The 25,818-nt window shown below is 34.4% G+C and overlaps 1 protein-coding gene across 9 annotated transcripts in view; it reads right to left on the minus strand.

Moving 5' to 3' along the window:
• GRIK2 (glutamate ionotropic receptor kainate type subunit 2) overlaps window positions 1-25,818 on the minus strand; it is a 407,268-nt gene that overhangs the window by 105,229 nt on the left and 276,221 nt on the right. Inside the window, exon 12 of one of the 9 annotated variants that reach the window (XM_080586287.1) lies at window positions 1,505-21,581. The exons of the other annotated variants lie outside the window; for them this stretch is intronic. Within the exon in view, the coding sequence (XP_080442413.1) occupies window positions 21,569-21,581 (13 nt within the window). The 3' untranslated portion in view covers window positions 1,505-21,568. Of the gene's footprint in view, window positions 1-1,504; window positions 21,582-25,818 lie in introns of those variants that run through there. 9 annotated transcript variants of the gene reach the window in all.

The following is a 25,818-nucleotide window of genomic DNA, read 5'->3' on the forward strand; positions in this document are numbered from 1 at the left end:
TCCACAAAACACTGTTTATTCTGTCATAGTAAAGAAACCAATACTAAACTCAGCAAAAGATAAGGCTACCAGTATTCAACTAATTTTCTAGCTAAACCTGACATGGGAAAAGAGGGATGAAAGAGTAGAAGAAATTAACTGTTTGTTCAGGACCATTTTCTGATTATTTGTAATTCCTGTTTTGTACCAGCCCCCCCTTAAGAAAAAAAAAAAAAGTCATAAAAAGGTATACATTTTTCAGAAAAAATGTTTACATGCAATATAGTTAGTTCAGTTAACAGGCAAACATACTAAGGAATGTGTAGAAGGGTACGCTACAGACCTGAAGACCACAACAGAGCTCTATATGCTTCCTGTCCCACTGGGATTCTGAGATTCAAAAAGAGGAAGCATTAGACATATCTGATGAAGAAAAAGTAAGTTAATAAATGCTTACAGAAGTGCAGAAACAGTACTTTGTATATTCCTGCTACTATCTCTATATAAAAAGCCCACTTTGTGTCTTAATTTTTCACGTGTTAATGTTTTCAGTTATGGTAGCATACCCACTTACAGAAGCCTATTGTTATCCCCATGAGAAGACTGAAGTCTGGCACTGATTTGCACTGAATCAAGGCTGACTTTTTAAAAAATGAATTATTTAAACAGTCGCTACTGCCTGGTACCTATCAGTGTAAGAAAAGTACGATTGACAGACACCTTAATCTGGCTAATTAGAATTTATCCTTGGACAGGCCTGGAACTATTCTGTAAATGGGAAAACGTAAACTCACTACTTTGCTGAAAACATTAATAGACATGTCTTAACATTATTGAGTGTGGGAATACCACCTCTCTTCTTCTGAAGAATGTTACTCTGCTGTTAGAAATTTTCAGGGTGATCCTTGGCTGACACAAACCAAAAGTAGGCAGGTCTATGAGGGCAATCCCCTTTGATACTGATTATGTTTGAAAACTTATTAAGCAAAACTATTCCCCATTTATTTCCTCTAGAAACAGAATATTATAGCATAGCCAAAAGATAAGGCTGTAATTTTCAGGAATTTCTCCAAAACAGGGATATTTTCTGCTGTCCCCTTCTGAAATTTGTTTTAGTAAATATATGGAAGAAGATTGTAGAGACATACTCCTTCACTGGGTCATGTTCATCAAAGGAAGTCCCTCATGACTAGAAAAGTAAAATATCACACATCTTCAAAAAAGGGAAGGGAGAAGGATCCAAGGAGTTACAGACCAGTAAACCTCACTTCAGTGTCTGGAAAGATTATGGAAAAATTCTTCCTGGAAGCCACTACCAGACATAAAAAGGACAAGGAAGTTTTTCGGAACATCCAGAGGAGATTTACGAAGGAGAAATTGTACATAACCAACTTATTTACTTTCAGCAATAATAAGATTAGGAAGGAGGAACAATCTGCTAAAACCTCATGAGATTCAGCACAAGTAGATGAAAACTTTTGTCTTACAGTTTAGATGCAGAGACACCATGAATAGAACAGGAGCATACCAACTATCAGAAAAGCAGCTTGGCAAAAAAAAAAGAAAAAAGGGGGGGTGGATAGGGGGGGGCTTGGGTGTGTCCTGGTGAACAAGCTAAACGTGAGTGCCCTTAAAGCAACAAATGTGAACCATGTACTGGTCTGCAGTAGCAAAAATATAGCTTGTGGGTCAAGAGAAGTAATAGTGCCTGTCTAACTGGCAATCATGAGGCTACATATGCAGTACTGTGTCCAGTTCTAGGCTACCCAGTAAAGATGGGCATACTGGAGTCCAGATAATATCACCAATCTGGTTAGAGGACTAGAGTGCATAATGTAGAAGATTATCACAGAACTGAGTTTCAGCCTGCAGAAATAAAAAGACAGGAAAATCTAGTTGCCGTTTTCAGCTACCTGAAGTGTACTCCATAGATCAGAATCCTCTTAGAGATAGAAAGAGAAGGGACAAAAGTCAGGAAGGGAAATTCTGTCTGGATGTAAGAGTTTTTCACAGTGAGAGTGAAGCACTGTAACAGGTTACAGAGAGGTTGTTCAATCTCCATTCTTGGAGTTGTCCAAAACTTGGCTTGGACATAGCTCTGAGAAACCTTCAGAGTTCTCCCTGCTTTCTGTTTTGGGGGTTGGAGCAGATGACAAGCAGAGGTCCCTTGAACCTACGTTATTCTATAATTCTATCATATTCTCTAGGAGATATGTATTTATACATGAGAAGATGACTGAAATGGTAAACAGCCTTTGTTACCACTGCTCAAGTGGGGCTTAAGAATGCTCTCTTACCTTCATCAAGGAATAAATATGCATATTGCCCTTGTGGATGCCCAAGGGTGTAGGAAATATGGATTACACACACGTTTGTCTTCAAGCACGAGCTTCATCTGTGGGCTGTGCAATGGAACAGAGATAGCCAAGAAAACTGGAGGAACCTGGCCTCCCTGACTCAGAAAGTACTGAGTCATAGCTCTCATTTTCTAGGAACGTGATATGAAACATTTGCTAAACACCAGGCAATATTTTTTTAGTTTTTCAATATGGAATGATTATATATCTTAAGACAGGCATCTAAGAAATCAAGAACATAAAATTATTATTTTATAAGAATATATATTTTTTAACATACGGAAAAGTATATGGGAATACGTATTATTTAGTATATGAAAAAATATTAAGAAAATATTGTTGAGAAAATTATTTTTGCAAATTTATACATAGGAAGCTTGATTTTTTTTTTAGAAGGAAAAATACAGCTTATTGTTCATTCAGGCAAACAATTACTGCTACTACTTAGCCAAGCAGAAAATAATATCTCAGGAGTTCTGTTCTGCTCTTTAAAAAAAACAGGTCATGTGGCAGATAAATAACATATTTACTATGGAAGCAATCCTAGTCTGTAACATCTGTGATAGCAAAGTTAGCAAATATGATCACAGTACTAAGAACTAGGCCCATTCACAGACTGCCCAGTCAGCTAGATATATCTGTTGGCAATAAGTACTTTCTTTTTCCATAGTCCATTTCGAAGCATTTTCAGCAGCAACCTTGAATGTCCACTAAGTGCGCAGTCCCAAAGCAAAAGTCATTTCCTAGCAACAGCTTTTTTTTTTTTTTTTTTTTTTTTTTTTTTTTTTTTACTTTTGGATTGCTTTGTTTTTGCCAGTGTCCTTTCTGGAATTTAGAATATTAAAGAATAATCTTGGAAAGAAAATAGAGAAACAAATACACCAATATTTCCTAAAATATATTCTAAGCCAAACCTGCAGTTTGGGTACAGAAAGGGATCACACCACAGATGGGATAACTCCTGTCCATCTGGGGGTGCTATTACTTTTTAAAAGTGAAATTGTCAGTAATCACACATGGAAGTGCTGTAGAAAGAGATGAAGCAAACTTGCAAGATTGTAACAGGAAAGGCCAGAAAAGTGTCTTCCAATATCCCTTCTTCTTAGAAATTCAGAGTTGAAAATTTACGTCAATCATGGTCTATCCATTTTGGTAGGTCAAAATTTAAGTTTTGTTTCTATGTTATCTAATACACCTTCCTCTAAAGATCACTTTTGAAGAATTTTGAAGCATGATAATGATTTTGTAGAAGGTAAGCAAACCTAAGTGTCGCATCTAAAACTACACTGCAGCACAAAGATACTCAGCATTCACAGTACAAGTCAGTTTTCACAAAGGTGAAACAATGCCTCGCAAGCATGCATTGCAAGCAGTCTAGCAATTGCCAAGGGTTCTGATAGTATACCTTTCCTTGTTCTTTTGAGAGAAAAAAAAAAAACAAAAAACAAGATGCTATGCATGAGATTATTAAGAATACCGGCCCACAATCAAATATGATTAAGTGATCATTTCTTAATTCCAGGCAGATCACCGCAGTCAGCTGTGTATTCTCCTTTTTTCTGTCCCATTGATTGTAAGGTCAAACTCATTAATTTAAACCACCTTCACTGAGTTTAAGCTAACAGATGTTACCTTGCCACAAGGATAACCTAAGAATATTCTAAGAATATTGTTACATTTGTATTGGTTGCAGAGGGCAATTTAAGTAAAAAAAAAAAAGAAAAGAAAAAAAAAAGTAATTGTGTGCCGTTATCCTTACTATGGATTGCAATGCATGACATGGATTTTGCCACTGATATCAGATCTTTTATATTTTAAGCAGGTTACATTTTGAGACTGATGTTTTTATGGTCTGACTTCAATAGTTTGGGAGAGTTACTATTCTCATTGAGAGCACGCACTGCTCTGTGCCTGTAGTGATCAAGAAAGTGTACAGTTAAAATAGGAAGGCATGCTCACATAGGCATAAAAGCAAATCATTAAATATATTGCATAAAAATATCTTTTCTGAAGCTGGGTTTAATCAAAGTGTGTCTTGGTAGGAAACATGTACCTCCCTCAAAGACCTCAAAAAAAACTCTGAAGGGCAGGTGCCTTACTTTCTTTTGTGTATTTTCTTTCACAACTCTTCCTAGGCATAAAATTTTATTTGCTTTGTTCAATCCACTATATAGCAAAAAAACTTGAAACATTCTCATTTTTTACTTAGAATAGCCTAAATTCACCAAGTTTATCAATTGTCTCAAACAACTGCCACAACCAAACAAGATAGCTTTATACCTTTTATACCTTCTGCTGGTTAATTCTCCATCTATGCTCATCTTTAAAATAAAAGAAATAATTCTCATGAGAAGGAAATCGGTGATGAAAGAAGCAACCATCAGCTTCTGTACCTCAGGAAATATCTTTTTGTTTATACTGTACTTGCTTGCTAATAATTCCTGCTGGGCTGCAGGCTATAGGGTGCTGCAAACTAATTACAACATGCAAAGAGATTTTGCCTGTCATAGATAGCTGCAGGGAACAATCTTATTATTCACCACTCTAGTGAGGGGAAAAGAGGAGGCTGCAAGTGATGCCTATTATACTTTATTTGTCCAAAACACAGTTTTTAATATATATATATATATTAATTTGCACTCTAATCTTCTAAAGCTGGTACTACAGGTTTGTTTTTAAAATGGGTGGGTTTTGGTGGTGTTTTTGTTTGTTTGTTTGTTTTATAGTGTATACAAAACAATCCTGAGAAACAAAAACCAAATCTGAGTATTCTCATAAATAATGAAGAAATCATTTTACAATTATATGACTGTGATCTTATATTAATAATCTCTCAGACACTGCTTGAGCATTCTTTCATTCTTTCCATCCTGCTATAATACAGAATTTACAAGAATTATGGTCAGTTTCTATACTTAACATATATAAACACAGTCCACTGAGACTTAATTGCAAACGAGGTGATTTTCTTTGTATAATTTCAAACTTGATAACAGAGTAAGTTGTTTCAGGAAAATAAAAAGGTTATTATTATATCTTTCCAGTGATTACAGAATCCCCTTAAACACTGATTGTTTAAAAGATAGGCCCAGCTTAGATACAAATACACTGCAGTGTGTGTTATCATTTTAATGTAGTTGTGAGGGCAGACTTATTTTGGGCAGAGGATTTATTTGTAATACCAATAATAATTAATTCTTTCAGGAAAAAATGTCAGCTATTCTTGTATTAAATCATTCTGTACCTTCATATATCAGGTTATGGTCTTACAATACATGCAAACAATCTAATAGTTTTTAAAACAAATAATTATAAATTATTATTGTTTATTTATTCTTTTAAATTCCATTAGTAAGAATTACTTATTTTGTAATTACTGTGAATGCTAAATGCATTTTATACCCTGAACAGTACTGGCTGAACAGAATGGTAGCAGTTACTGACACTTGTTTTTCATTGGACTTTATTAAGATACTGTGTAAGTACCTCTGTATGTTGAAACACAAGAATGAATTTTGAAGGTAATTTACCAAACACTTGGAGGCCAATGGGAGATACTGGATGCTGGAAATTCACTACAATTTGAATGATATATTTAAAAAGTAAAGTAAAATAAAATAAAATAAAATAAATGTTAATTTAAGTGTAGATTGACATATTTTGCACAAAAGAGCATTTTACAGAATCACATAATTTGGTGGATAAAATTATCCAAGTTTGTTACTCTTGATCTGAGCAACTGCTTGCTTTCCAATCATATTTCGAAGTAAATTAGACAGTTCCAGCAAGTTGAAAGCTTGACTCTTTCCCTTCCACTAATAAAGTTTCTCACTAGTATTCTAGTTTGAGTAATCTTTCACCAACTTACACTTTTAAAATTCTCTAGAGTATTTCATTTTCACAGAATTGTCCACAATTTTTTTAACAGAGTGACAAAACACTACACGGTGGGTTATTATCCTGAATTCATTTCTGAGTGTAGAAAGACAAGTCATAAGGCTTAAGAGAGCATTTGAACTGCTAATCTGAATCTCCAAATATTTTCAGGTTTATTCTTCACTAATCCTCTCCTGATGTTTTGAACAAAAGATTTTAAGAGATGACAGTAAAGAAACTCTCTTTACTGAGTCATTTTTACTCTTACTCTCTTTCTCCTTTCTCAAACAGGGAAAGAAAAAATAGAAAGGGAAAGAGAGGGAGATTTCCCTCATTGATTTTAAAATGGGGAGGTGGGCATAGGACATGAGACAGATCTTCATGTCTACTTAAACATTTACAGATGCATTTCAAAGGGCAAAACAACTCCTTAAATATATCAAGTACTTCTTTATGCAGAAACTCTAGAACCGATTCTGAGGGTAATTCACCAAACACTTTGAGGCTGATGGGAGATAGCTGTGGTTTCTCACACTGGGCCTGGCTCAAATCACTCCCTGTATGCTGCTTACCCTGCTAGTAATAGCTGCCATTCCAATGCCGGTAAATGCTCACAGGGGTCAACTCAGTCCATGTAAACTGGAATAGTACCACGGATGTTGCACCTTAACCCTAACCGGCTCTGTCCTGTTTAGGTTTTAGAATACAAGTACAAAGACTATCCAGCCTTAACTCTCCTAAAGCTTTGGAAAGCTCTACAACACTTGAGATACTGAGCTAAAGACAATATCACCACTGATATCGAAACAAAAAAACATCTGGCAGTAGAATTTGTAAAAGTAACACATTATTTAAATAAAATCAAACACACAGCCATCAGCCATGCAAATGCATGTATTCATACACATATGTACATATATATGTGCAGATATATACTATGTACGAACAAACCTATTAACAGAATTAAACTTACTCTGGAAATACATTTCAACTGCTACCTGGGCAAATGTGTTCCCTAAATTGTTTCAGATTAACATTAAATGAACAAATCTAATGTCATTAATGGCAAAAGCGAATACACTACAATTTTACAGTCCCTCTTTTTTCCGCTGGAAGTATCTAAATATGAAAAAAAAAAAAAAAGACATCTATAAAATAATTTAACTTCATTTACATTTTGTCCATTATGTATTCTATGCTGTGTGTAAGAATGCTTTTCTGTTTTCCTTGGAGATTTCTAAAGTGGCAGAAGCCTGAACCTACTCAGTAAATGGAAGGAATCGGTTTTGATAAACCTTCTGCAAAATACATATATAAAGGCTGGATCTTTTTATGAAAGACAGAAAGTTACTATTTTGAAGATTTTGTTTTACTTATAAAAAGTAGATACTTATGTTAATTGTTGTTATTGCTGTTGTTATTACTAAGCTATTATTTCATAATGCGTATTTCTGGGGGAAAAAAATGAGAAAAGCAGTGTAGTGCATGTGGAACACTGGCTCCTAAATTTCTTAGGTTTGTGTAGATTATAGCTTCACATATGGTATGTCTGACGACATCATAGCATTCACACCTAGTCAGATTAAGCAGAGTTTGAGTTCTGCTGCAAAGTATGTCTTTTTTTGAACAATTTGATTTTGCCTATGATTCCCAAAAGATTTTTTAATGTCCTCTGGCAAGTTAGTTTCATCATATCTTTTCATATGGATATATGGTACATAATATGGATATATAGGTACATTAGAAGACAAAAATGCTACCTGTTCTATATCTGACAGTTTCTTCTGCCTTACACTGCCATCAGTTAAGAGATACTGAATCCTGATGAATTAATTTGTAAAAGTTTTGGGGAACTGCATTTTTCAGATTTTTGTATTAATAGCAATGTAAGCCACAAAACAATGGAGAAATGCTGAAATGCACTCAAACTCATATTCTATCAGTTTAATGAATGCATATTCATAAATGCCTCTTGAGAAATTACCCACTTGGAAGCAATCTTTCAGAATTATGTATAAAAATGACACTTGAGCAATTTATTAAATAGTTTAGTGAGACTATCATTTTCAAAGCTCTTAGTTAACTGCTTATTTTATTCTGAATAGGCTAAGACCTGAGTTCTCCATTAGCATTCAACAGGAAAACCTGAGAAGTGCTAGGTAGCTGCAAACAAAAGATTAAAATGCATGGATGCTTTAAATGGATGTAAATGCATGCAACTGTTGCAGGATTATACAGATTAAAGACAGGCGGCATTCAGAACTGACACCTGTCCACTCGCTCAAGAAAAGCAAATGAGAGCTATGCAAGTGGACAACGGTGGTCTGTCCTTCAATGGACATTTCTAACAAGATCTGGGGTTCGGTATTAAACCCTCTGAGATGATGATGGTCATGTTAAATTCACCCGTTCTCTTGTCATCTCTCATTAAAAATAATGCATGTACTGATTGTATATTCCACATGAGTAGGTAATATTTTAAATACTATATATAGGTTTCTTTAGCATGTTAGTAACTTCAACTATTACTCTCAAACTACCCCATACATAATACCTCTTACAGACAAAACTAAATAAAATAAATTAAATTAAAAAAAAAAAAGTGAAAATAAAAGAGAGAGAGAGAGAGAATGAGAACAAAGCCTAATGTAAAAATCACTCAAGGCTCAAAGCCAACAGAATACTATCTGCATTGTGGATGTGTCCCAAAGTCCCACAGGAATACATACTTCTTGCAGTTGGAAAAGGATAATTTTTGGAAGGGAGAAGCTTTCTGTTTGTTTGAATCCAGAACAGATTCCTGTGTTGTCTGGGCACCTATATTTTCCTGAAGAGAAGTCTTTTGCAGTTGACAGATTTAAGGCTCCAGGAAGAATACTCCTGCTGGATGTACTTTGTTAGGTATCTTTAATGTAGCTGGTAACAGACAACATAACTTTTAACTCAGTTGTAGGGAAAGGAAGCACCAGCAGGAATGCACTGGAGCACAGCAGTTATTGCTCTAGGTTTTCTTTGGATGGCTCAGATATACCTGAGTATGACTTTCATTTACATATACTATAAAATTGGAAGAGGCAACGATTGCATATGCATATAGTCTGAAGATTCTAATTTTACACTGTTTAAATTGTTGGCATTGTTTTATTGTATTTGAATTCTGAAGTTGTAGAGATCACTAGAAGACGTGTCTTCACCTCAAATATTATATGCAGTTCTGGGCACTACAGTATAAAAAGGACATAAAACTTAGAGAGTGTCCAAAGTAGGGCTACAAAGATGATGAAGGGCCTAGAGGGTAAGACCTATGAGGAGTGGCTGAGGTACCTTGGTTTGTTCAGCCCAGAGCAGAGGAGGTTGAGGTGAGGCCTCATGGCAGCCTGCAGCTCCCTCATGAGGGGAGCGAAGGGGCAGGCGCTAAGCTCTGCTCTCTAGGGACAGCAACAGGACCCAAGGAAAAAGCATGAGGTTGCAACAGGGGAGGGTCAGGCTGGGGGTTAGGGAAAGGTTCTGCACCCACAGGGTGGTCGGGCACTGGGACAGGCTCCCCAGGGCAGTGGTCACAACACCGAGCATGCCAGAGTTCAAGAAGTGTTTGGACAATGCTCTCAGACACATGGTCTGATATTTGGGTGGTCCTGTGCAGACCCAGAAGCTCCACTCAGTGATCCTTCTGGGTCCCTTCCAACTCAGGATATTCTATGATTCTATTCCATACTTATTATGATGCCAAACTCATCTTGCCTTCATTTTACTAGTCTAGTTGTCATGTTCACAATGAAAAAATATAGCAAAATTGCAGTCACTAGGTAAGCTGAGAACGCATATAATAGCTCAGTTCTGTCACAGTTACGTTTGTTCAAGTGGGGTGATATAATCTAAAGGTACTACAAATGGCAATGGTTCTTCCCAGTTTTGAGAAGCAGAAAGAAAGTGAACAGGGCCATAATTAAGTCAAGCAGTAACCACTATCAGTAATGCATGATCATTAGACCTCTTGAGAAAATTCAAAAAATAAATCACTTCTAGTTCATGTTGTCATGTAACACTCACCTAGTTACAAAATTCCACATGGTCTTAGCCAGTGCAAGATATCTCATTTCCTTTATCTATACATGATGACATCAGTAAAATGAAGCAGTTCAGGAAATACTGCCTATTCGATTTAACTTTTCTTGAGCTATTTTTAGATACCTACATGAAACAGAACTAGTTTTTCCTACTTTACAATGAAACACGAGGAAGCTGGCATCTAGTGAAATATAAACTTTCAAATGCGTGTTTAAAAAATTAGTAATTTGACTCTATGCTTTAAAACTTCTAACAAAACATTTTCTATTCATTGAAAAAAAAAAAAGAACCATTCTGAATTGTAAATTGGACTACTATATTGTCACAAACGTTTCTCAAAAGATTCAATCTGATTTTTAATTTTAGAGCATAGATTATCATCAAAAAAATGAAAACAGACAATGAGGAAGAGATAAAGGCTTAAGAGATTGATTGTATTTTGTTCTTCATTTTCAAATGCAAAGTATCCCTGCTTCAGAATTTCAAAGGAGATCAAAAGTCAAAATGCCAAGAACAAAAAATGCTGGTTTTGTTCAAATAAATTACTTAAGAGCAGACCTTTCTAAATAAACTTAATATGTAATGCACTTCCAGTTTACTAAACTTTCAGCCAAGTTTTGCTGCAATAATTTAATTTTCAAGTCACATTCTCCCTGGAGAAATACAAACATACTTCACTTTTGTTTACCCTTAAAAAAAATCAACTTTCATTAAGCAATAGAGAATAAAATCATTAACTAAGGACTATTAAAGGCACTAAGCACTATTTAAGGACTACCACTATATTATTTTTTTATGCTTCTTTGATTAAAGACTGACAGAATGGACCCAAATTTTACTATAACTCACTACTTTTTATCCATCCAAGTTTAACTGCTTTATATTATGAACGAATAATTTTGCCCTGCTATAAAATAAGTTCTTACATATATGTAATACATACATATATTATATCCTTGATGGCAGAGTGGCTTTAAATTTGAGAATGGAAAAGTTAATGCAAAACAACATTATTGTTTTCTGTAAATGAAGCAGTCATAACATTAGACAATTCAGTAAAAATATTTTCACCTGACCACAAACTCTCTTCTTTACGTTCTTCAAAATGAAAACAAAACAGAACAAAAACAACAACAACAAAGGAAAAAAAACAGTGGTTAAACTATTGTATTGATCTTTCTGACCTGAAAAAAAAAAAGATGCTTAAATTTTAATCAACTGAAAAGTAAAGTTTAAAACAAAATTCAAAGAAATAAACATTCCAATGGATTTTCTCAGATCAATGGGTGAAAATGCAAGCAGTATTATTGCAAGCATCAAGCAACTAAGCCACATGTTGATTTTATGAAGTATTCTCAATAAAAGGAAAGGATGTCACTAAAAATTTAACTAAACATATTTGCTTTATGTCATTATTTAGCATAATGTAAGACTTCATGAGACATAGCAAATTCATATCTGGATTGCCCCTAGCTATATTTTAGATTTATAGGCACTAACTTTTACTGAATCTACATAGTCAAAGATAATATATGATAAATATATTCTTAATTTATACAAAATAACTAGTTATCATAAAATATATCTTATCACATTAAATTTTATGCTTTGTTATGTGCACCAATTATTTCATGTGCGTTTTTATGGCATTTTAACTAAATGTCAAAATTACATACAATAAATAGAAAAATATTTCTTTGTGTGTGTGTGTTTGTGGTTTATTTTTTAATAATGACAGCAGAGTAAACAGGTAGAGACACTTTTAACGACACTATGCATGAAGCTTTTCTGAGTTTTTGACTTAAAAACTAGTGAAATTTATTATTGTAGAAAAACTGCTTGAACAGCAGTTAACGTATATATAAAAAAAAAAGTAATAAAAAACAAGTTTATCTAAATTGAAAGTTACCTGCACCTCATTAAGAATCAGATTTTTTTTTCACATTACTGTCTTTAACTGATGAAAGCATTAACAAAAGCATTATGTTCGTTATTTTTGAAATCTGTTTTTCCCAAGAGTGAAGGCCTACCTGTTTACCACTGTCTGTCATAATTTATAAATTATTTTAATCAACAACAGTTTTCAGTCTCAACACATGCCATTATCTAGTTGAACTGCTAGACATAAGTTTGCAAACCAGGAATTATTAACAGGGAAGCAGGGAAAAACTTACCTAATTTTCACTTACTACAATAAAATAAATATTCAGGTGCATATTCTGAACCAACTTAGATGACAGTTGCAGCTTTTGTTTCATAATGGTCATGATGCCGGTAACATTCATAAAGGCCCAAATTCAAGGCCATATTTTTCACCATTGCTTCAAATACTAACTCAATAAACTCAAGATAAGAGTTTACCCTACATGTTTTCACCTTATTTAATTATCACTTTCTTCTACTTAGCTGCAATCCATGTTATCTTTGCTGTATTATACATTCAAATGGACCTTAGCTAATATCTACAGAACAGTAGATAGATATAGTAGACAGATGGGAACAGTCTTCACAAGCTGAACACTGAAACAGACCTACAGTCTTCAGTACCATTTCCCAAATGTATGAATTAAACTGTAGCACAGATGCACAAAGAATTTAAACAACAGACAATGTAAACTAGTTAATGAAATGCATTGAACATGAAACAAAGATTACACAGCACCATCTATGAGATACATTTATTACTTGACTAAAATTGTCATAATCAGTATGAATATTATTTTTAATGGAGCATACTGAATATTAACATGAGAAGTCTCTTATGCCTGTTATTTTCCACACAAATGAATGATTTATTTTTATTTTTTCTCAACTCTACTATTCTCTGAAATAGGGAAGACAGGTAAAGAAAGTTTCTACAAAAACATATTCTGTTTCTCACTGATACTAGTATTTTATATGAAGCTGCAAAAAATTAAAAGTTGAAAACGACAATAAAGTTGCCCACACACTATAGGGAAATTTTCTTTATAACCAGTTGCTTTATGCATGAATCATTATCTAAGATGTGCTTTTAATCATTATAGCTTTATTACAAAGCACTCATTTTTATTTTATTCTGTGACAAGTTCTAGAGGTTATCGTTTACATATATATATATTCTTTTAAATCTGTTGCTTTCAAATTGATTTAGTTTTTTTTTTCATTCTGAAAAAGGGTAAATAGGGAAGTACAATTTATCTTCTCCACATAATTCTCTCTTCTCAACAGTTTCATCCTGTGTCCTCGTACTCTAATCTGAAATGCCTTAATACTTTTAAATATAATTTTTTTTTTAATACAGTAAAACTTGCATTATTTTAGCCCAAATTAAGAAATACCAGACTTTTTAATTGTAATAAAATTGCAAACATCTAAACTATGGTCATTACCTTTCTGTCATGTGGCAAATAAAAATAACATTTTGTATATAATTAAGAAGAGCTTTATATTTGAAGTGCCATGCCTATGAATAACCAGCAAACACTTTGACATCCTGAAACTGACACATTATTCTCATTTCTAAAAAATAAAATGCATCTATTATTTCTCGATTTCTAAACTGCTCTAATATAACAAAAAGGTTGTTATATTAGATATATAAATAACTCAGAAGTTATTATCAAAGAAAATCAGTAAATTCTGATTTGCCACAAATATGAGGTCATCCAAAGAATATGCAGTGTGTTTTAGTCAAATGTTAAAAATATTTTAGTTCAACAATTTGAAATAACTCATATGGATATTTTCACCATGCTTCATCACGTTAGAAAAAAAAAAAAAGGAAGAATATCATGCTTCAGGAAAATATTCATATATTTTAAACGGGAAATAAGAAAAATATTTAAAATTTACTGATTGATATGATTCACCTAATTCTGTCTGCAGAATGTTTGTGCTTTTATTTCCAAAGGTCTACAACATAAAAGGTCTACAACACAAAATGTACTGTCAAGAAAATTACTGTCCTATGCTTCACCAGATTTTGTAGTGTTCCTAAATTTTAAGAGGTAAGATGTACAAGGTGTGGCTGAGGTCCCTTAGTTTGTTCAGCCCAGAGCAGAGGAGACTGAGGGGAGGCCTCATGGTGTCCTACATTTTCCTCACAAGGGGAGTGGAGTAGCAGGCACCGAGCTCTGCTCTCTAGGGGCAGCAACAGGACCTGAGGGAATGGCATGGAGCTGTAACAGGGCTGGGTGTTAGGAAAAGGTTTTTCATTGAGAGGGTGGTCAGGCACTGGGAAAGGCTCCCCAGGGCAGTGGGCATAGCACCAAGCCTGCTTCTTGAATAACTAGCGTTGAAGAAGCATTTGAACCATGCTCTCAAACATAGAGTCTGATTTTTGAGTGGTCCTGTGTAGAGCCAGGAGTTGGATTTGATGATCCTTGTGGGTTCCTTCCAACTCAGGATATTGTATGATTCTCTGATTCTAAATTCAACCAAATTTTGGAAATGGTGAACCATGTTCCCTGAAACTAGTTTACCAAAATACTTATCATGATGACACATCTTCACAGATTGCATTTAGCCAGTCTTCCTACATCTAGGAATCTCAATATCCTGTGTAGAAGACAGGAGCTACGCAGGCATTGTATTAACTTGTTATTTAATAATGTAATAAAAACATAGCCAACCACTGTATCCATAAGATTACTTTTAAGTGTTGACCATTATGATACCATATCCTTTATTTGTCTATTTCTCTAAATGTGTGTTATTAGGAAAAGTGATCAGCAAGTGTTTGACATGGTTTAATACAACTGTTTAACACTTTATTAGCCCTTGCAAAATAGTTTATACTGCTTATACTGTTTCAGAGCTGAAAGACTAGCATGCTTGCAGTAATAAGGGATTCATATGTGCTACTGATTTGAAGATCTTGTTAACTTGGGCCAAAAAAAAATTCAATGGCTATCCTGTAAATATAGATAAGAACAGCAGAAAATTGATAATATCCAACAGTGATACCCCGTTCTATTTTAATAGCATACACTACTAAGGTAAATAGTATTTCTCTTTAAAAGAATAAGAAAATTAAGTAAGAAGGTTACATGAGAGAATCAAAATTTTCCTCTTTTAAAACAACCATTTGACTTCCTCAATACATTCAAGAGTTTGATACAAGTTTGAGGGAAGAAGTAGAGAACTGCAGAGGACCTCCTAAAGGCACATAACAAAGTCTAAAATGATATTTTGCAATGCAAAAGTATGTAGATATCTTAAAAAAAATGGAGTGAGTTCATTCTTACTCTGTACAACAAAATTGGCATTTCATTTTAACATTGCAACAGCTTTCTTGACAGCAGATTAATTTAACACTGAGCATCACAGCAAAAGTTATCTAGTTTAGAGTGCATAATAATTCAGTGTTGACCTTGATTATACATTAAATGTCATTCAGAATGACAGGAATAAAATAGATATATATGATTACATTAGAATCTCTACCAAATAGGATATGTTAATAGTGGCCCATTGAATATAATTTTTACATATAGAATAAACCATTAAAATATTTCCAAGAGCAACATAAGGTTTCTTTCAGTATTTTAAATTGTGAAAATAGAATACCCTTTGAATGAAACAAGTGATTTATAAAATACAATAGTGGTAATATGAGGTCTTATATAGTATTTTGGTGCATTTTTTCTTCTTACAAGGCACTCTGATACTAAAAATTCTTGTTATCACAAATTAAGACCCAGGGGTTGTTGTTTTGTCCAAAAATAAATAAATAAATAAAAATCAAATATTTCCTTTTACATTATATGTCTTAAGGACATCAGCAAAATCCTCAGAGACAAAAAATGGAATTCTTTACCAAATAAATTTTGTCCTGAGGAAATACAAGACTATGTGAGAACCTCTCTGTAATTCAACATGGTTTTAAAATATATTTGATTTTGGAACTGTTAGCAACCTCATGCTTAAAATTTAAGACAGCTTGATAAAGCTTGGTGAACTGAGATTTTCCATCTGGTGTGAAAAAAAGTAAATAGACACACTGATTTAAAGAAAATCTTCATAGTTGGATTTATAAGGCACATTAAGGTTGTTTTCTTGCAAGTCTGTGACTCCTACTGGCTTCTTGAAGAAATTTAATAGCTTTCAGATTTGGGGCTTTGATACAGCTTTATCAAAACCTACTTGAAAACTGAACTAGTTCTTTTCATAGTAATCATAAATTGACTGTTTGTGAATTCATTTATATTACAGAAAATAAATAATTCTGCATTTACAGTGCTTGATTAAAGTCTCATTAAGATATTATAAATAGGAATCCAAATAATTCTGAGAGCTTCTGTGGTTATACTTACATAGGTGAATTAGAGGAAGGGCTCAGGTTGCAGCAGTGGCATGCAGTCATCTGCAACAGTTTAGTTGTTAGCACATTCCTGTCCACAGTTTTGGCCTATGCTAACTTCACTCAGATAAAGGCCAGATGTATTTCAGTGGGAAGTGTCAGTATGCACTGTGGGTGGGATCCATGAGATGATGGAGTGTTTAGTCATATGAAACACAGACCATGTCACGTGTCCTCTGGGCCAGAAAGCAAGCCCTGGACCCTAGCCCTTGAGAAGCAGATACATAGACTTTGGGACCTGTCATGCTACTATCGGAATCAGTGAGAGCTTTCACATTGATTTCTACATTGATTTTGTGATAGGAAAATAATTTAGCATCCTGTCTTATTCAGGTTGATATTTGATTTTACAACGTTTCATCTTTTTCTGATTATTCTGTTACAGTTCTCAACAGTACCAATAATTGTACAAATTGTACAAATTAGCTACTGCTAACACACAGGATTTCTTCAGGAAAAGACCATGGTTAAAGGAATTAAAATGCATGACTCATTTTTAGATTGCAAACAACTTCAATAGAACTAAACGTGTCTACTTGTGTGCTTCAAAGTCTGTGTGAGCACAGGGATTCTTCTGAAATGCAGCTCCACATCCTGACGGTAGAGAAGCAGTTGAAGCTTTTTGGAGGCTTCAGTAGTCTAGAAACCTTTCTCCCACCCTCAACCAAAAAAACTGAAGCCTGGATATAATCTACCTACAAAACAATTAGCTACATACTGAAAAGATACCTGTGTTTCTTTCATTGATAGCACTGTCAGTCAGGAACTCCCATTCTCACACCCTCACCAACCATGCTTCTTCATAGTACTGTGAATTTGCTGGAATTCACCCCTCAGTACCTCTAATTTCATAAAACCTCGTCAGGGATTCAGGCAAGAATACCAGATCTTGCCTCAGCTCAGGATTTCTTCCAGCCTATGTTTTCTAGAAATTATGATTCTAGAAGTAGTATTTCAACAATGTAGGGACCAGACCCAAGATGCTGGTGGACGTATGAGTAACTCATTCATTTTCTACCAAAAAATACTGTATACTACTTTCTCCCTCTTGTTCTGAGGAAAGACAATAACACTAACTTTTTCATTACCGAGGATTACTAGTTTGACATCATTCTGTATTTCTGTTATCTAATAATCCTGTCATTTGATTCAAATGTACTGCCTTTAGTACCTCATGGACTGTCTGAATCCAGTCTAATATCTAATGTATAAAGAAACTTAAACAGCATCAGAGAGTTTCAGCTGCCTAAACACCAATGTCTCAGACTCTTCAGATTTCCCAGGATATTCAAGATATCTTTAGGGATCTGGTATATGTGGTACAGGACCCAGAGTCCACCTGTATCTTTCTGTAGAGGCAGCTAGTGCATGCTCCTGTCCCAGGCACCTGCAGTTTTCCATTAAGTTTCAATACGTACAATCACATCCCTTTCAACACAAATTAACCTGATATGTAACTGTTAAGATTTTATTCTTAATTTGCTCCTCATATCCACTGCTCTTCCCCTACAGAAAGACAAACTTGGAAGTGTTTTTGAGGCTTTAAATTACCATAAGTTATTCTGTGCAGTTATTTCACTGGCACCATTTGAATCTCATCTAAGCTTCATGTCAGAAAAGCTCCAAGGCCAAAATCTATACCCATCTTTCAAAACCTGAAAATTCATTTGCTTTGTTATGTAGAAAGTAAGCTGAAATCTGGTCCTGCCTAGACAGCTGGTGAACTATGACTGCTGAACCTGCCTATTTAAGAAATGTACTCATTTATTATTTTTTCACTTGTCTTTGCACCTTGTAGAAATTATCATCCTATTTAACAATTTAAACTATTTAACTACTCCTTCTGAACTGTGAATTCTTTAAAGCAAGCACCTTGTATTTGTTATGTAACAAGATATAAGCCTGCTTGGCATTGCTCTTGGAAATCTGTATTGGGTTACAAGAAAGCCCAGCTAAGCTTTCCATACCACCCAGAAATCTCCACTGCCTTCACCTGTGGAGTCACTTACTTTCATGAAAAGTAGAGGTGCAATACCATCCTCCTTGTTTTGGACTTTTGGTTTGCACAGGCACGAATGACTGTACAGTACGAAAGGATGATGAGGAAGGCGTTATGAGTACAAACAATCTTCTCTGACATGTAAGTTGGAGGCAGAGTTGGGCTTCTCACAATAAAACTGAGACCTGTAAGGAACCTCTGCTATCCACCTACCTAGCAACTTTATCTAATTACAGTTACATTTGAAGCAAGGTGAAAATTCCTTTAATTCCAATAAACGAAGGGCACGCTGACCAGGTTTTTGACATGATTAACTACTCACTCTGATCTAACATGCCTGTTTAGAATAAGGGGAGCAAGAGAGAGAAAGTAAGAGAGAGAAGTGTGTGGAGGATAAATATGACTAATTAAAATCCTTTTTCAGATATTTTTGCAACTTGACATTATCTTTGCCATGCTCTGTGAGCACAGCGAAGCTGTGCAATGTACAAAATTCTGCTAACTGCTTCCATTTTTCTTCTGGACAGGCCTCATCAGTTACAGTGTGTCACCCACAAAAACAGAATTTTTAAGTGGTGGAATTCTTTCACAGAAACTTCTGGATCTGCATCTCGCGTTTCCAATTTTCACTCCAAAATACCTATCAAGAACATGAGCTAATTACTGTACTGACTGTTAGCTGAAAACTGTGTTACATCACCGGTGATGGCACTACAGTACGGGAACACTATTTTTGTTTCTACAAAACAAGTAAATAGCAAATGGGCATCTCATTTTGTGTAAAGCTAAAGCTATTTCTCATGGAAACGACAAGAAGTTCTTTAACGATCTGAATGCACAACAACAATGCAACAGAGAAAGGGAAAACAAGTGTAAAACCTTCTTCTGCTATCTACCATTTCACTATTTACCCCATCACTAGTCTTCCAGGTGGCACTCCTGCTCCATCCATGCAGTTGAGGAAGGAAACTGGAATGGAAAGAGGCAGTAGATCTGGGTCTATTGAATCTCTAGTTTGTTGGAATTATACAAATGGCCCCATCAAGCTGAAGTAACATTGCCTTTGTGGTTCTCAAAGCTAGAGGCCATTTCCTGTAAATCTTTAGACAAGACCTAACTGGTGAGTGCAGGTACCACACAGATGTAATGGCCACACAAAACAAAACATAACATAACAAAACAAAACCAAAACAAGTATGATGAGAGTGAATAAATGCTAGAAGGATTTAAACAGGCCTATTTAATAAAAAATATTTATATTTAAACTCCTCTCTGAGGTGATAAAACACTGGTTAATAAGAAACATTCTGATATTTTAAAGGCTTTATTTAAAAAAAAAAAATCAACTTCCATTAGCTGATGCTTTACTTTTTAACTCCGATGCTGAAAAACTACCACGTTGTATAATTTTTTCCCTGCAAAAATGATACATCTGTGGCTAAAGTCAGATCTTTTTATAATACTATTTAAAAAAAAAGTTCACCTTGGTTCTTAATCCTGAATTAAGCTTTACACTAAAGCAATATCACTATTAGAATTAACATGGCATGACTTCCCTAGATAATTCAGAAAATTTTGGAGGGCACACTAGTGATTTAGTTTCAGCGTCAAAAACAATTACTATACTTCTTTTTTCAGACTGAATTCTGGTCAAGTCTTGTTGGTGCTTCAATGACTCCTACTACAATGAGTTAGAACCTGAACTCTTGCATAAGCCAGGTAAACTATTGGCTAACATCTAAAAGTTAAAAAAGGAGATAAATAATTCTCATACTTCCGCCTACAAGAACTTCTAGAGAACAAGCCTTCTTATTTCCAGATATTGAATATCACAGTCAAGAAATATTCCCTAATTATTTCCTAATTTATTTTAAAAATATGTCACTGCTTTGAAGTACAACATTTAAACATCACCCAAGTCTAATAAATTCAAAAGTCTAAAAAAAATTCCTCCCAGAAAGAAAAACTCTATCTTTGAAAGACATAAGTTTCTAGCAAGTAAATTTTACTTTTTTGTTCATTTGTTTGTTTTCCAAGTTAGCTCAATTTACATATTTTCAGAATAAAATGGATAATGGTGACTGAGAGTCAGAAGAATTTAGGAAATCTGGTTTTGGCTAGATATGCAGGAGCACAACTTAATTATTTATAGTTTTGCAGTCAGAAACAGATCTTTTTAAAAAACTAAATTGTAACAGACATTTAATACCACTCCAAATAATTTGACATTTGACTATTCAGTTACAAACATTTAAAAGTAGCCTAGGATTTCATCTGTATTATTGACATTACACAATAATGTTTTCTCTACATTTAGATGATACAAAGAAATCCATTGCATAAGGGTCCACTTATTTACAGAGAAAAAATAATGCTCATTTTTATATGTTTGCCTCATTTAGCATAAAAATTGTCTTTCAATCCTTACAGCCATTTTTGCTCGATATTTTTTTATGTTTAACAGAGAAAAGTACAACTATGTTTCTGGGTGCTCAGAAGCAAGACAAATGCTAACTTTGCAAAAGCAAGGCTGCTAACATCTTTTTACTATAAACCCTACATTTTTCTTGAGAAAGACTTTTGCCATTAAGAACAAGGTGTTCCATGTTTGTGTGAAATGGCTTGAATAAAAAAAATGTCTCCTACATGAGCTTTGCTGTTCTGATTTTGGGAGGAAAACAAAAACAAAGAAGTGTCAACTGCTGGTCAAATTCATCCACTGATAAATCAATCAATCTGTAAATTCAGTCACTGATGATAATGAAAAGGAATCAAAGGAATCAACCAGTTAACTTGCACACTTTCAAATTACCACTTATCAAATTACTAATTGTATCTTTTGACGGTTCTGTGGTGCTTTCTTGGATACTTATTGACGGCATTCCTGTTCCACTAGTTCTTGGTTTCTTTTTTTTCTTCTTCTTTTATTTTTTTTTTTTCTTCAGATTAGATGACTACACTGTTTTGCAAATCGCACAAGAAAACTATTATTATGCATTATGGCAAGAGTTACAATTTCCTTCTCCCCACTAATACTATGTATGACAGAGTAAAATCCATGCCAGAGTAAAACACATGGAAAAAAAAATAATAACCCTCCTACCCACCGTAATTCCAAAACCAGAAGAAACAGTAGTCCTTCTCAAAAAGCATAATTTTATCTTGAAAACACTTGGATTCATCTATAGAGGAACCATTCTCTTTAGGCACATTTAACAGTATCCCATGCTATGATTTGCTAAATAAATGTAGAAAACACAAAGTCTAGATCTGTGTCTTACTTTCCTTTTCTTGTCACATACCCACCCTCCCCACCACCAAAAAAAAAAAAAAAAAGTTTTAATGAAACTGACTGATAGGATCCAATATCAGAAAAGAATGCTCAGCATGTTTTCTGGAGACTCCCTCTGTACTTTTTTCAAGCAAACTACTTCACACAAGCAATCTAATATTTTCATGTACTGGATGTGCTGGTAATTAGCAAGGGCTTTTAAAATAAGGGCAAATCATTACATGTGCTACTACAGTGTTAACATCTTTGAAAACTAAATTAAGTTATCCCTCAGATTGTTTTGTACCTTTCTCTACAAGGAGTATGGGATTACTTTTCTTTGCATGCTGTTAGAGAACTCTTCACAACTCTTCAGCTACTGACTCCCCTAGCTATAGGCTGTTTACCCAAGGCTTTTTAAGAAAATAAATGAGGTAGATGGGAGCTTTCTTGCCTGTGGGTGAATCCAATAACATTAGACAGACACTTTTTTTTTTTTATAAAGGTCACCATTTGACTGCTGACATATTTCCAAAGCAAAGTCCATTGTATGTTTATAATATTTTTACTTGGTTATGTAGTATGCAAAAAATGACAGGAAACTGGGCATGTGAACTCAAATATGAACTAAGATTACATTTGTGTGGAAAGAAGTGATGATACACACAGCATAATACCTTTCAGCATCTCCCAGGATGTTCTAGGGATGAAGGGAAGGCAAATGCAATTACTAAACTGTTGCAGGCTGTTTGAAATAATGATTTAGATTAACAGTGAATGACATTCAGGCAGATGTCTAGCAATGAACTGAATGAAGCAGAATGAATCAAACAGAACAATTCTAGTCAGTCAAAACTGAATATGGGAGCAGGTCAGAAAGTAAACTCATTATTTCAGAGCCATTCACCAATGAAAACTGAGATTTTACTAGTAAAGTCAGGTTATGCAGCTGAATCTTCAGAAAGAGTTCTAGCAAACAAACTTTGGCTTGTTTGCTAGAGATCTGTCAGATGTAAGATACTGTCAAGATTCAAAAAGATACATAGAATCGTGATATATTTGGGCAGTGAAATATTCAGTGGAGCAACATAAATGAGAAAATGGAAGAAAAAAAAAAAAGAGAAACCATGCTATAAAATATAATATACCAACATGACTTTTGATACAACTTTCCACCAGCACTCCTACGACCACATAAAAGGTTGTATTAGAATCTTCCATCACAATAGATAGGAAATAAATGCTTGTAAATGCATAACACTTACACGTAACAAGGCTTAAAAAGTAAAATCAGAATCAGTACAGACTGAATGAGCTGTCCATCTTATTCCTGGTTTTAAACAAAGATGCTTAAGTAAATGAGAATGAAGAGATTTCTTGACTTGCTGGTAGTAAGAGTTCAAATTCCATAAGGATGAACAGAGTTATGATTAAATTCTTCCATTCAAAATACCTAAGTTTTGGGGTAATTAGTGATGTATTGAAGAACCTTTTGATGGCTTTCAGAATAATGAGGAAAAAGCAAGAGAAAGGATGGATAGTTTCTAGGCCAAATGCAACTTTATGCAGTATAAATACACTACTATACTCTTCAAATAAAATAAATAAATATAAAAATTTAAAAAGTTTTTTTCGGATTAGGTTAATCTACAAAATAACAAGAATTAATATAAAACACACTGATGGAGCAAATGCTACAAAGTGTTTTCCATATCTACTTTTCCTTAACTACTGACATCACCAGACCTACTTCTCTGTTTCCTAGGGAGGCCCCACCCACATATTAACTCTGTGAAAGACAAAGTTTGGCTAAATTTCCACCAAGAAAAAAAGATTTACAGAAGAATCCAGAATTAACCAGGTACATAAATAAGCATCTTCAAAGTGCATATGGGGATTTAGCTAATGACAGTATCTTCTTACATTTGATGTATAATAAGCAGTGTCCAGGATGTCAGATTGACCTACTGCCAGTATGGCAAGGTTTTAGAGTATTTTTTTGCCTTTTCACCCCCTAAAATCTAGGGAGGTCACTGATGTTACAAGAGTAAAAGATAAGATTTTTTTCTTCTATTGCAACCTGTAACAGTATTCTAATAGATGCTATTATGTAGACTGCGAGACCTCTTGATTCTCTTGTCTCTTCTTGAACATCAGAAGGAGGTTGAAAACATACAGAATTGATTCATGAGCATCATAAAGGATTAGGAGTCCTTACTGAGACTGAGTTTTTTATTTCTATATTAGATATTCTATAAACTGGCAATGAACCCAGATAAATCTCTTGTGGTAGAGGTAAGAGGTTGTATTGTCTGAGTGTCAAGAAGCAAAGTGAGAGACTGCAGCTTACTTACACCTTATTGCTATCCATGTCTTTCTTTTTGCCATGTGTCCTCATCCTCAACATTTAGACTCTATAACACAGATTGCAACCTGTGTCATAACTTCCCAAAATAATTACATAAGACAAGTTAGGTGATGCCCATAAGAAAGCATTACAAATTCAGTATGTTTTGCATTCACAATATAGAAAAAGGATGGGATGTGTGCTGACTATAGAAAATAAAACTTAAATACTATTACAGATTACACAGATTTATGGTAATACTGATTGCATAGAGCACAGTAAACTCCCATTTTATTTGAGCAATTTAAAGTTGTCATCCACATTTTGTCAAAAGTTGTAAGCAGAAATATCTGAGCATATTTGAAATGTCATATGCAAGTCTTGGTTACATTTCCAGTGACTGCTGACCAGACAAGATGACTGTAAAATTTCACTGCTGTAACACACAGTGGGATAGACTAAGTGAAAAGCATATACTTAATATATTTTCTCATTAGTGCAAAAACTATGATATAGTTGAAGTGTCCTCTATATATTAGGGTCAGTTACTGAAATTTTATTTAAATGACAGAAACCTAAAATTAAAACTTTCAAAGTTTGAAATAAAGTAGGAAAAATTTAGTTCAGAAAGGAAGAACCTTTTTAGACCATTCTCACATAATATTAGGATTTTTTTTTTGTACAGATATAAAAACATATCAGTCAGTAAGAATTTAGAAAACCCACAGAAGAGAGAAAAAAAAAAGCAACTTGTAATGCTATCGCTGCCTGATTCACAAAAATCAATCAATGTTCTGGGGGCTGGCGTGGTCGGTCTCTGTTCACAATAAACATGATCTCTAACATTTTTAATGTTAGAATTTGAATTGCTTTTCAGCTAGAGAAATGACATGAAGAAGAAAAAACAGACTATAATGAATCTTTTGGAGGCATTAGACTAAGGACCATAGCTAGATTTTTTGCATGTGTTTATCCTTGCCTACTTATACAGTATTTTATCATCTAGTTGATAATATCCCCACCTGCATTACAACTGAGACAAAACTGAATTCTGTAAGATAGGAAGAGAAGCAGATTTCAGGGTTGCCATCTGGACTGCCCTATTGGCTGATGAATCCATTCCTGAAAACACTTCATAACATATGCTATAGCTCTCTAGGGAGGCCTCAGGAGATAAAATTCTCATAGGAAGAACGCTTGTTAAGAATAAAGGGCAAATATGCCGAGTTCCTACTTGAATAAATATCAGCATAGTAATTTAGTAACCAGAGTTCCATAGTAACTGGAAAAGTACTTCCCTCTCATTCTACCATTAATTTCTGTCATCAAGATAGTTTTCAAGGAATACTTCAAGAATCAATCAGACAAGCTCAAGGACAGAAATCAGCTCACCAAGAAATAAAAAAGTAGACTGATGAGATGTAAAAAGCTATGTATGCACTCCGGAAAGATACAATGCTCAGGCACCTGCTCAAGTCTGAAGAAGCAGGGTATTCCTATGTTTCTTCACAGAGAAAAGATTAAAATAAGTGTGTTCTCTTTAATAAGTGACTTGGATGTAGGACTAGAAGATGTATA

The sequence above is a fragment of the Anser brachyrhynchus genome (assembly GCF_964034855.1).
Source record: "Anser brachyrhynchus genome assembly, chromosome: 3".
NCBI classification, from domain to species: Eukaryota; Metazoa; Chordata; class Aves; order Anseriformes; family Anatidae; genus Anser; species Anser brachyrhynchus.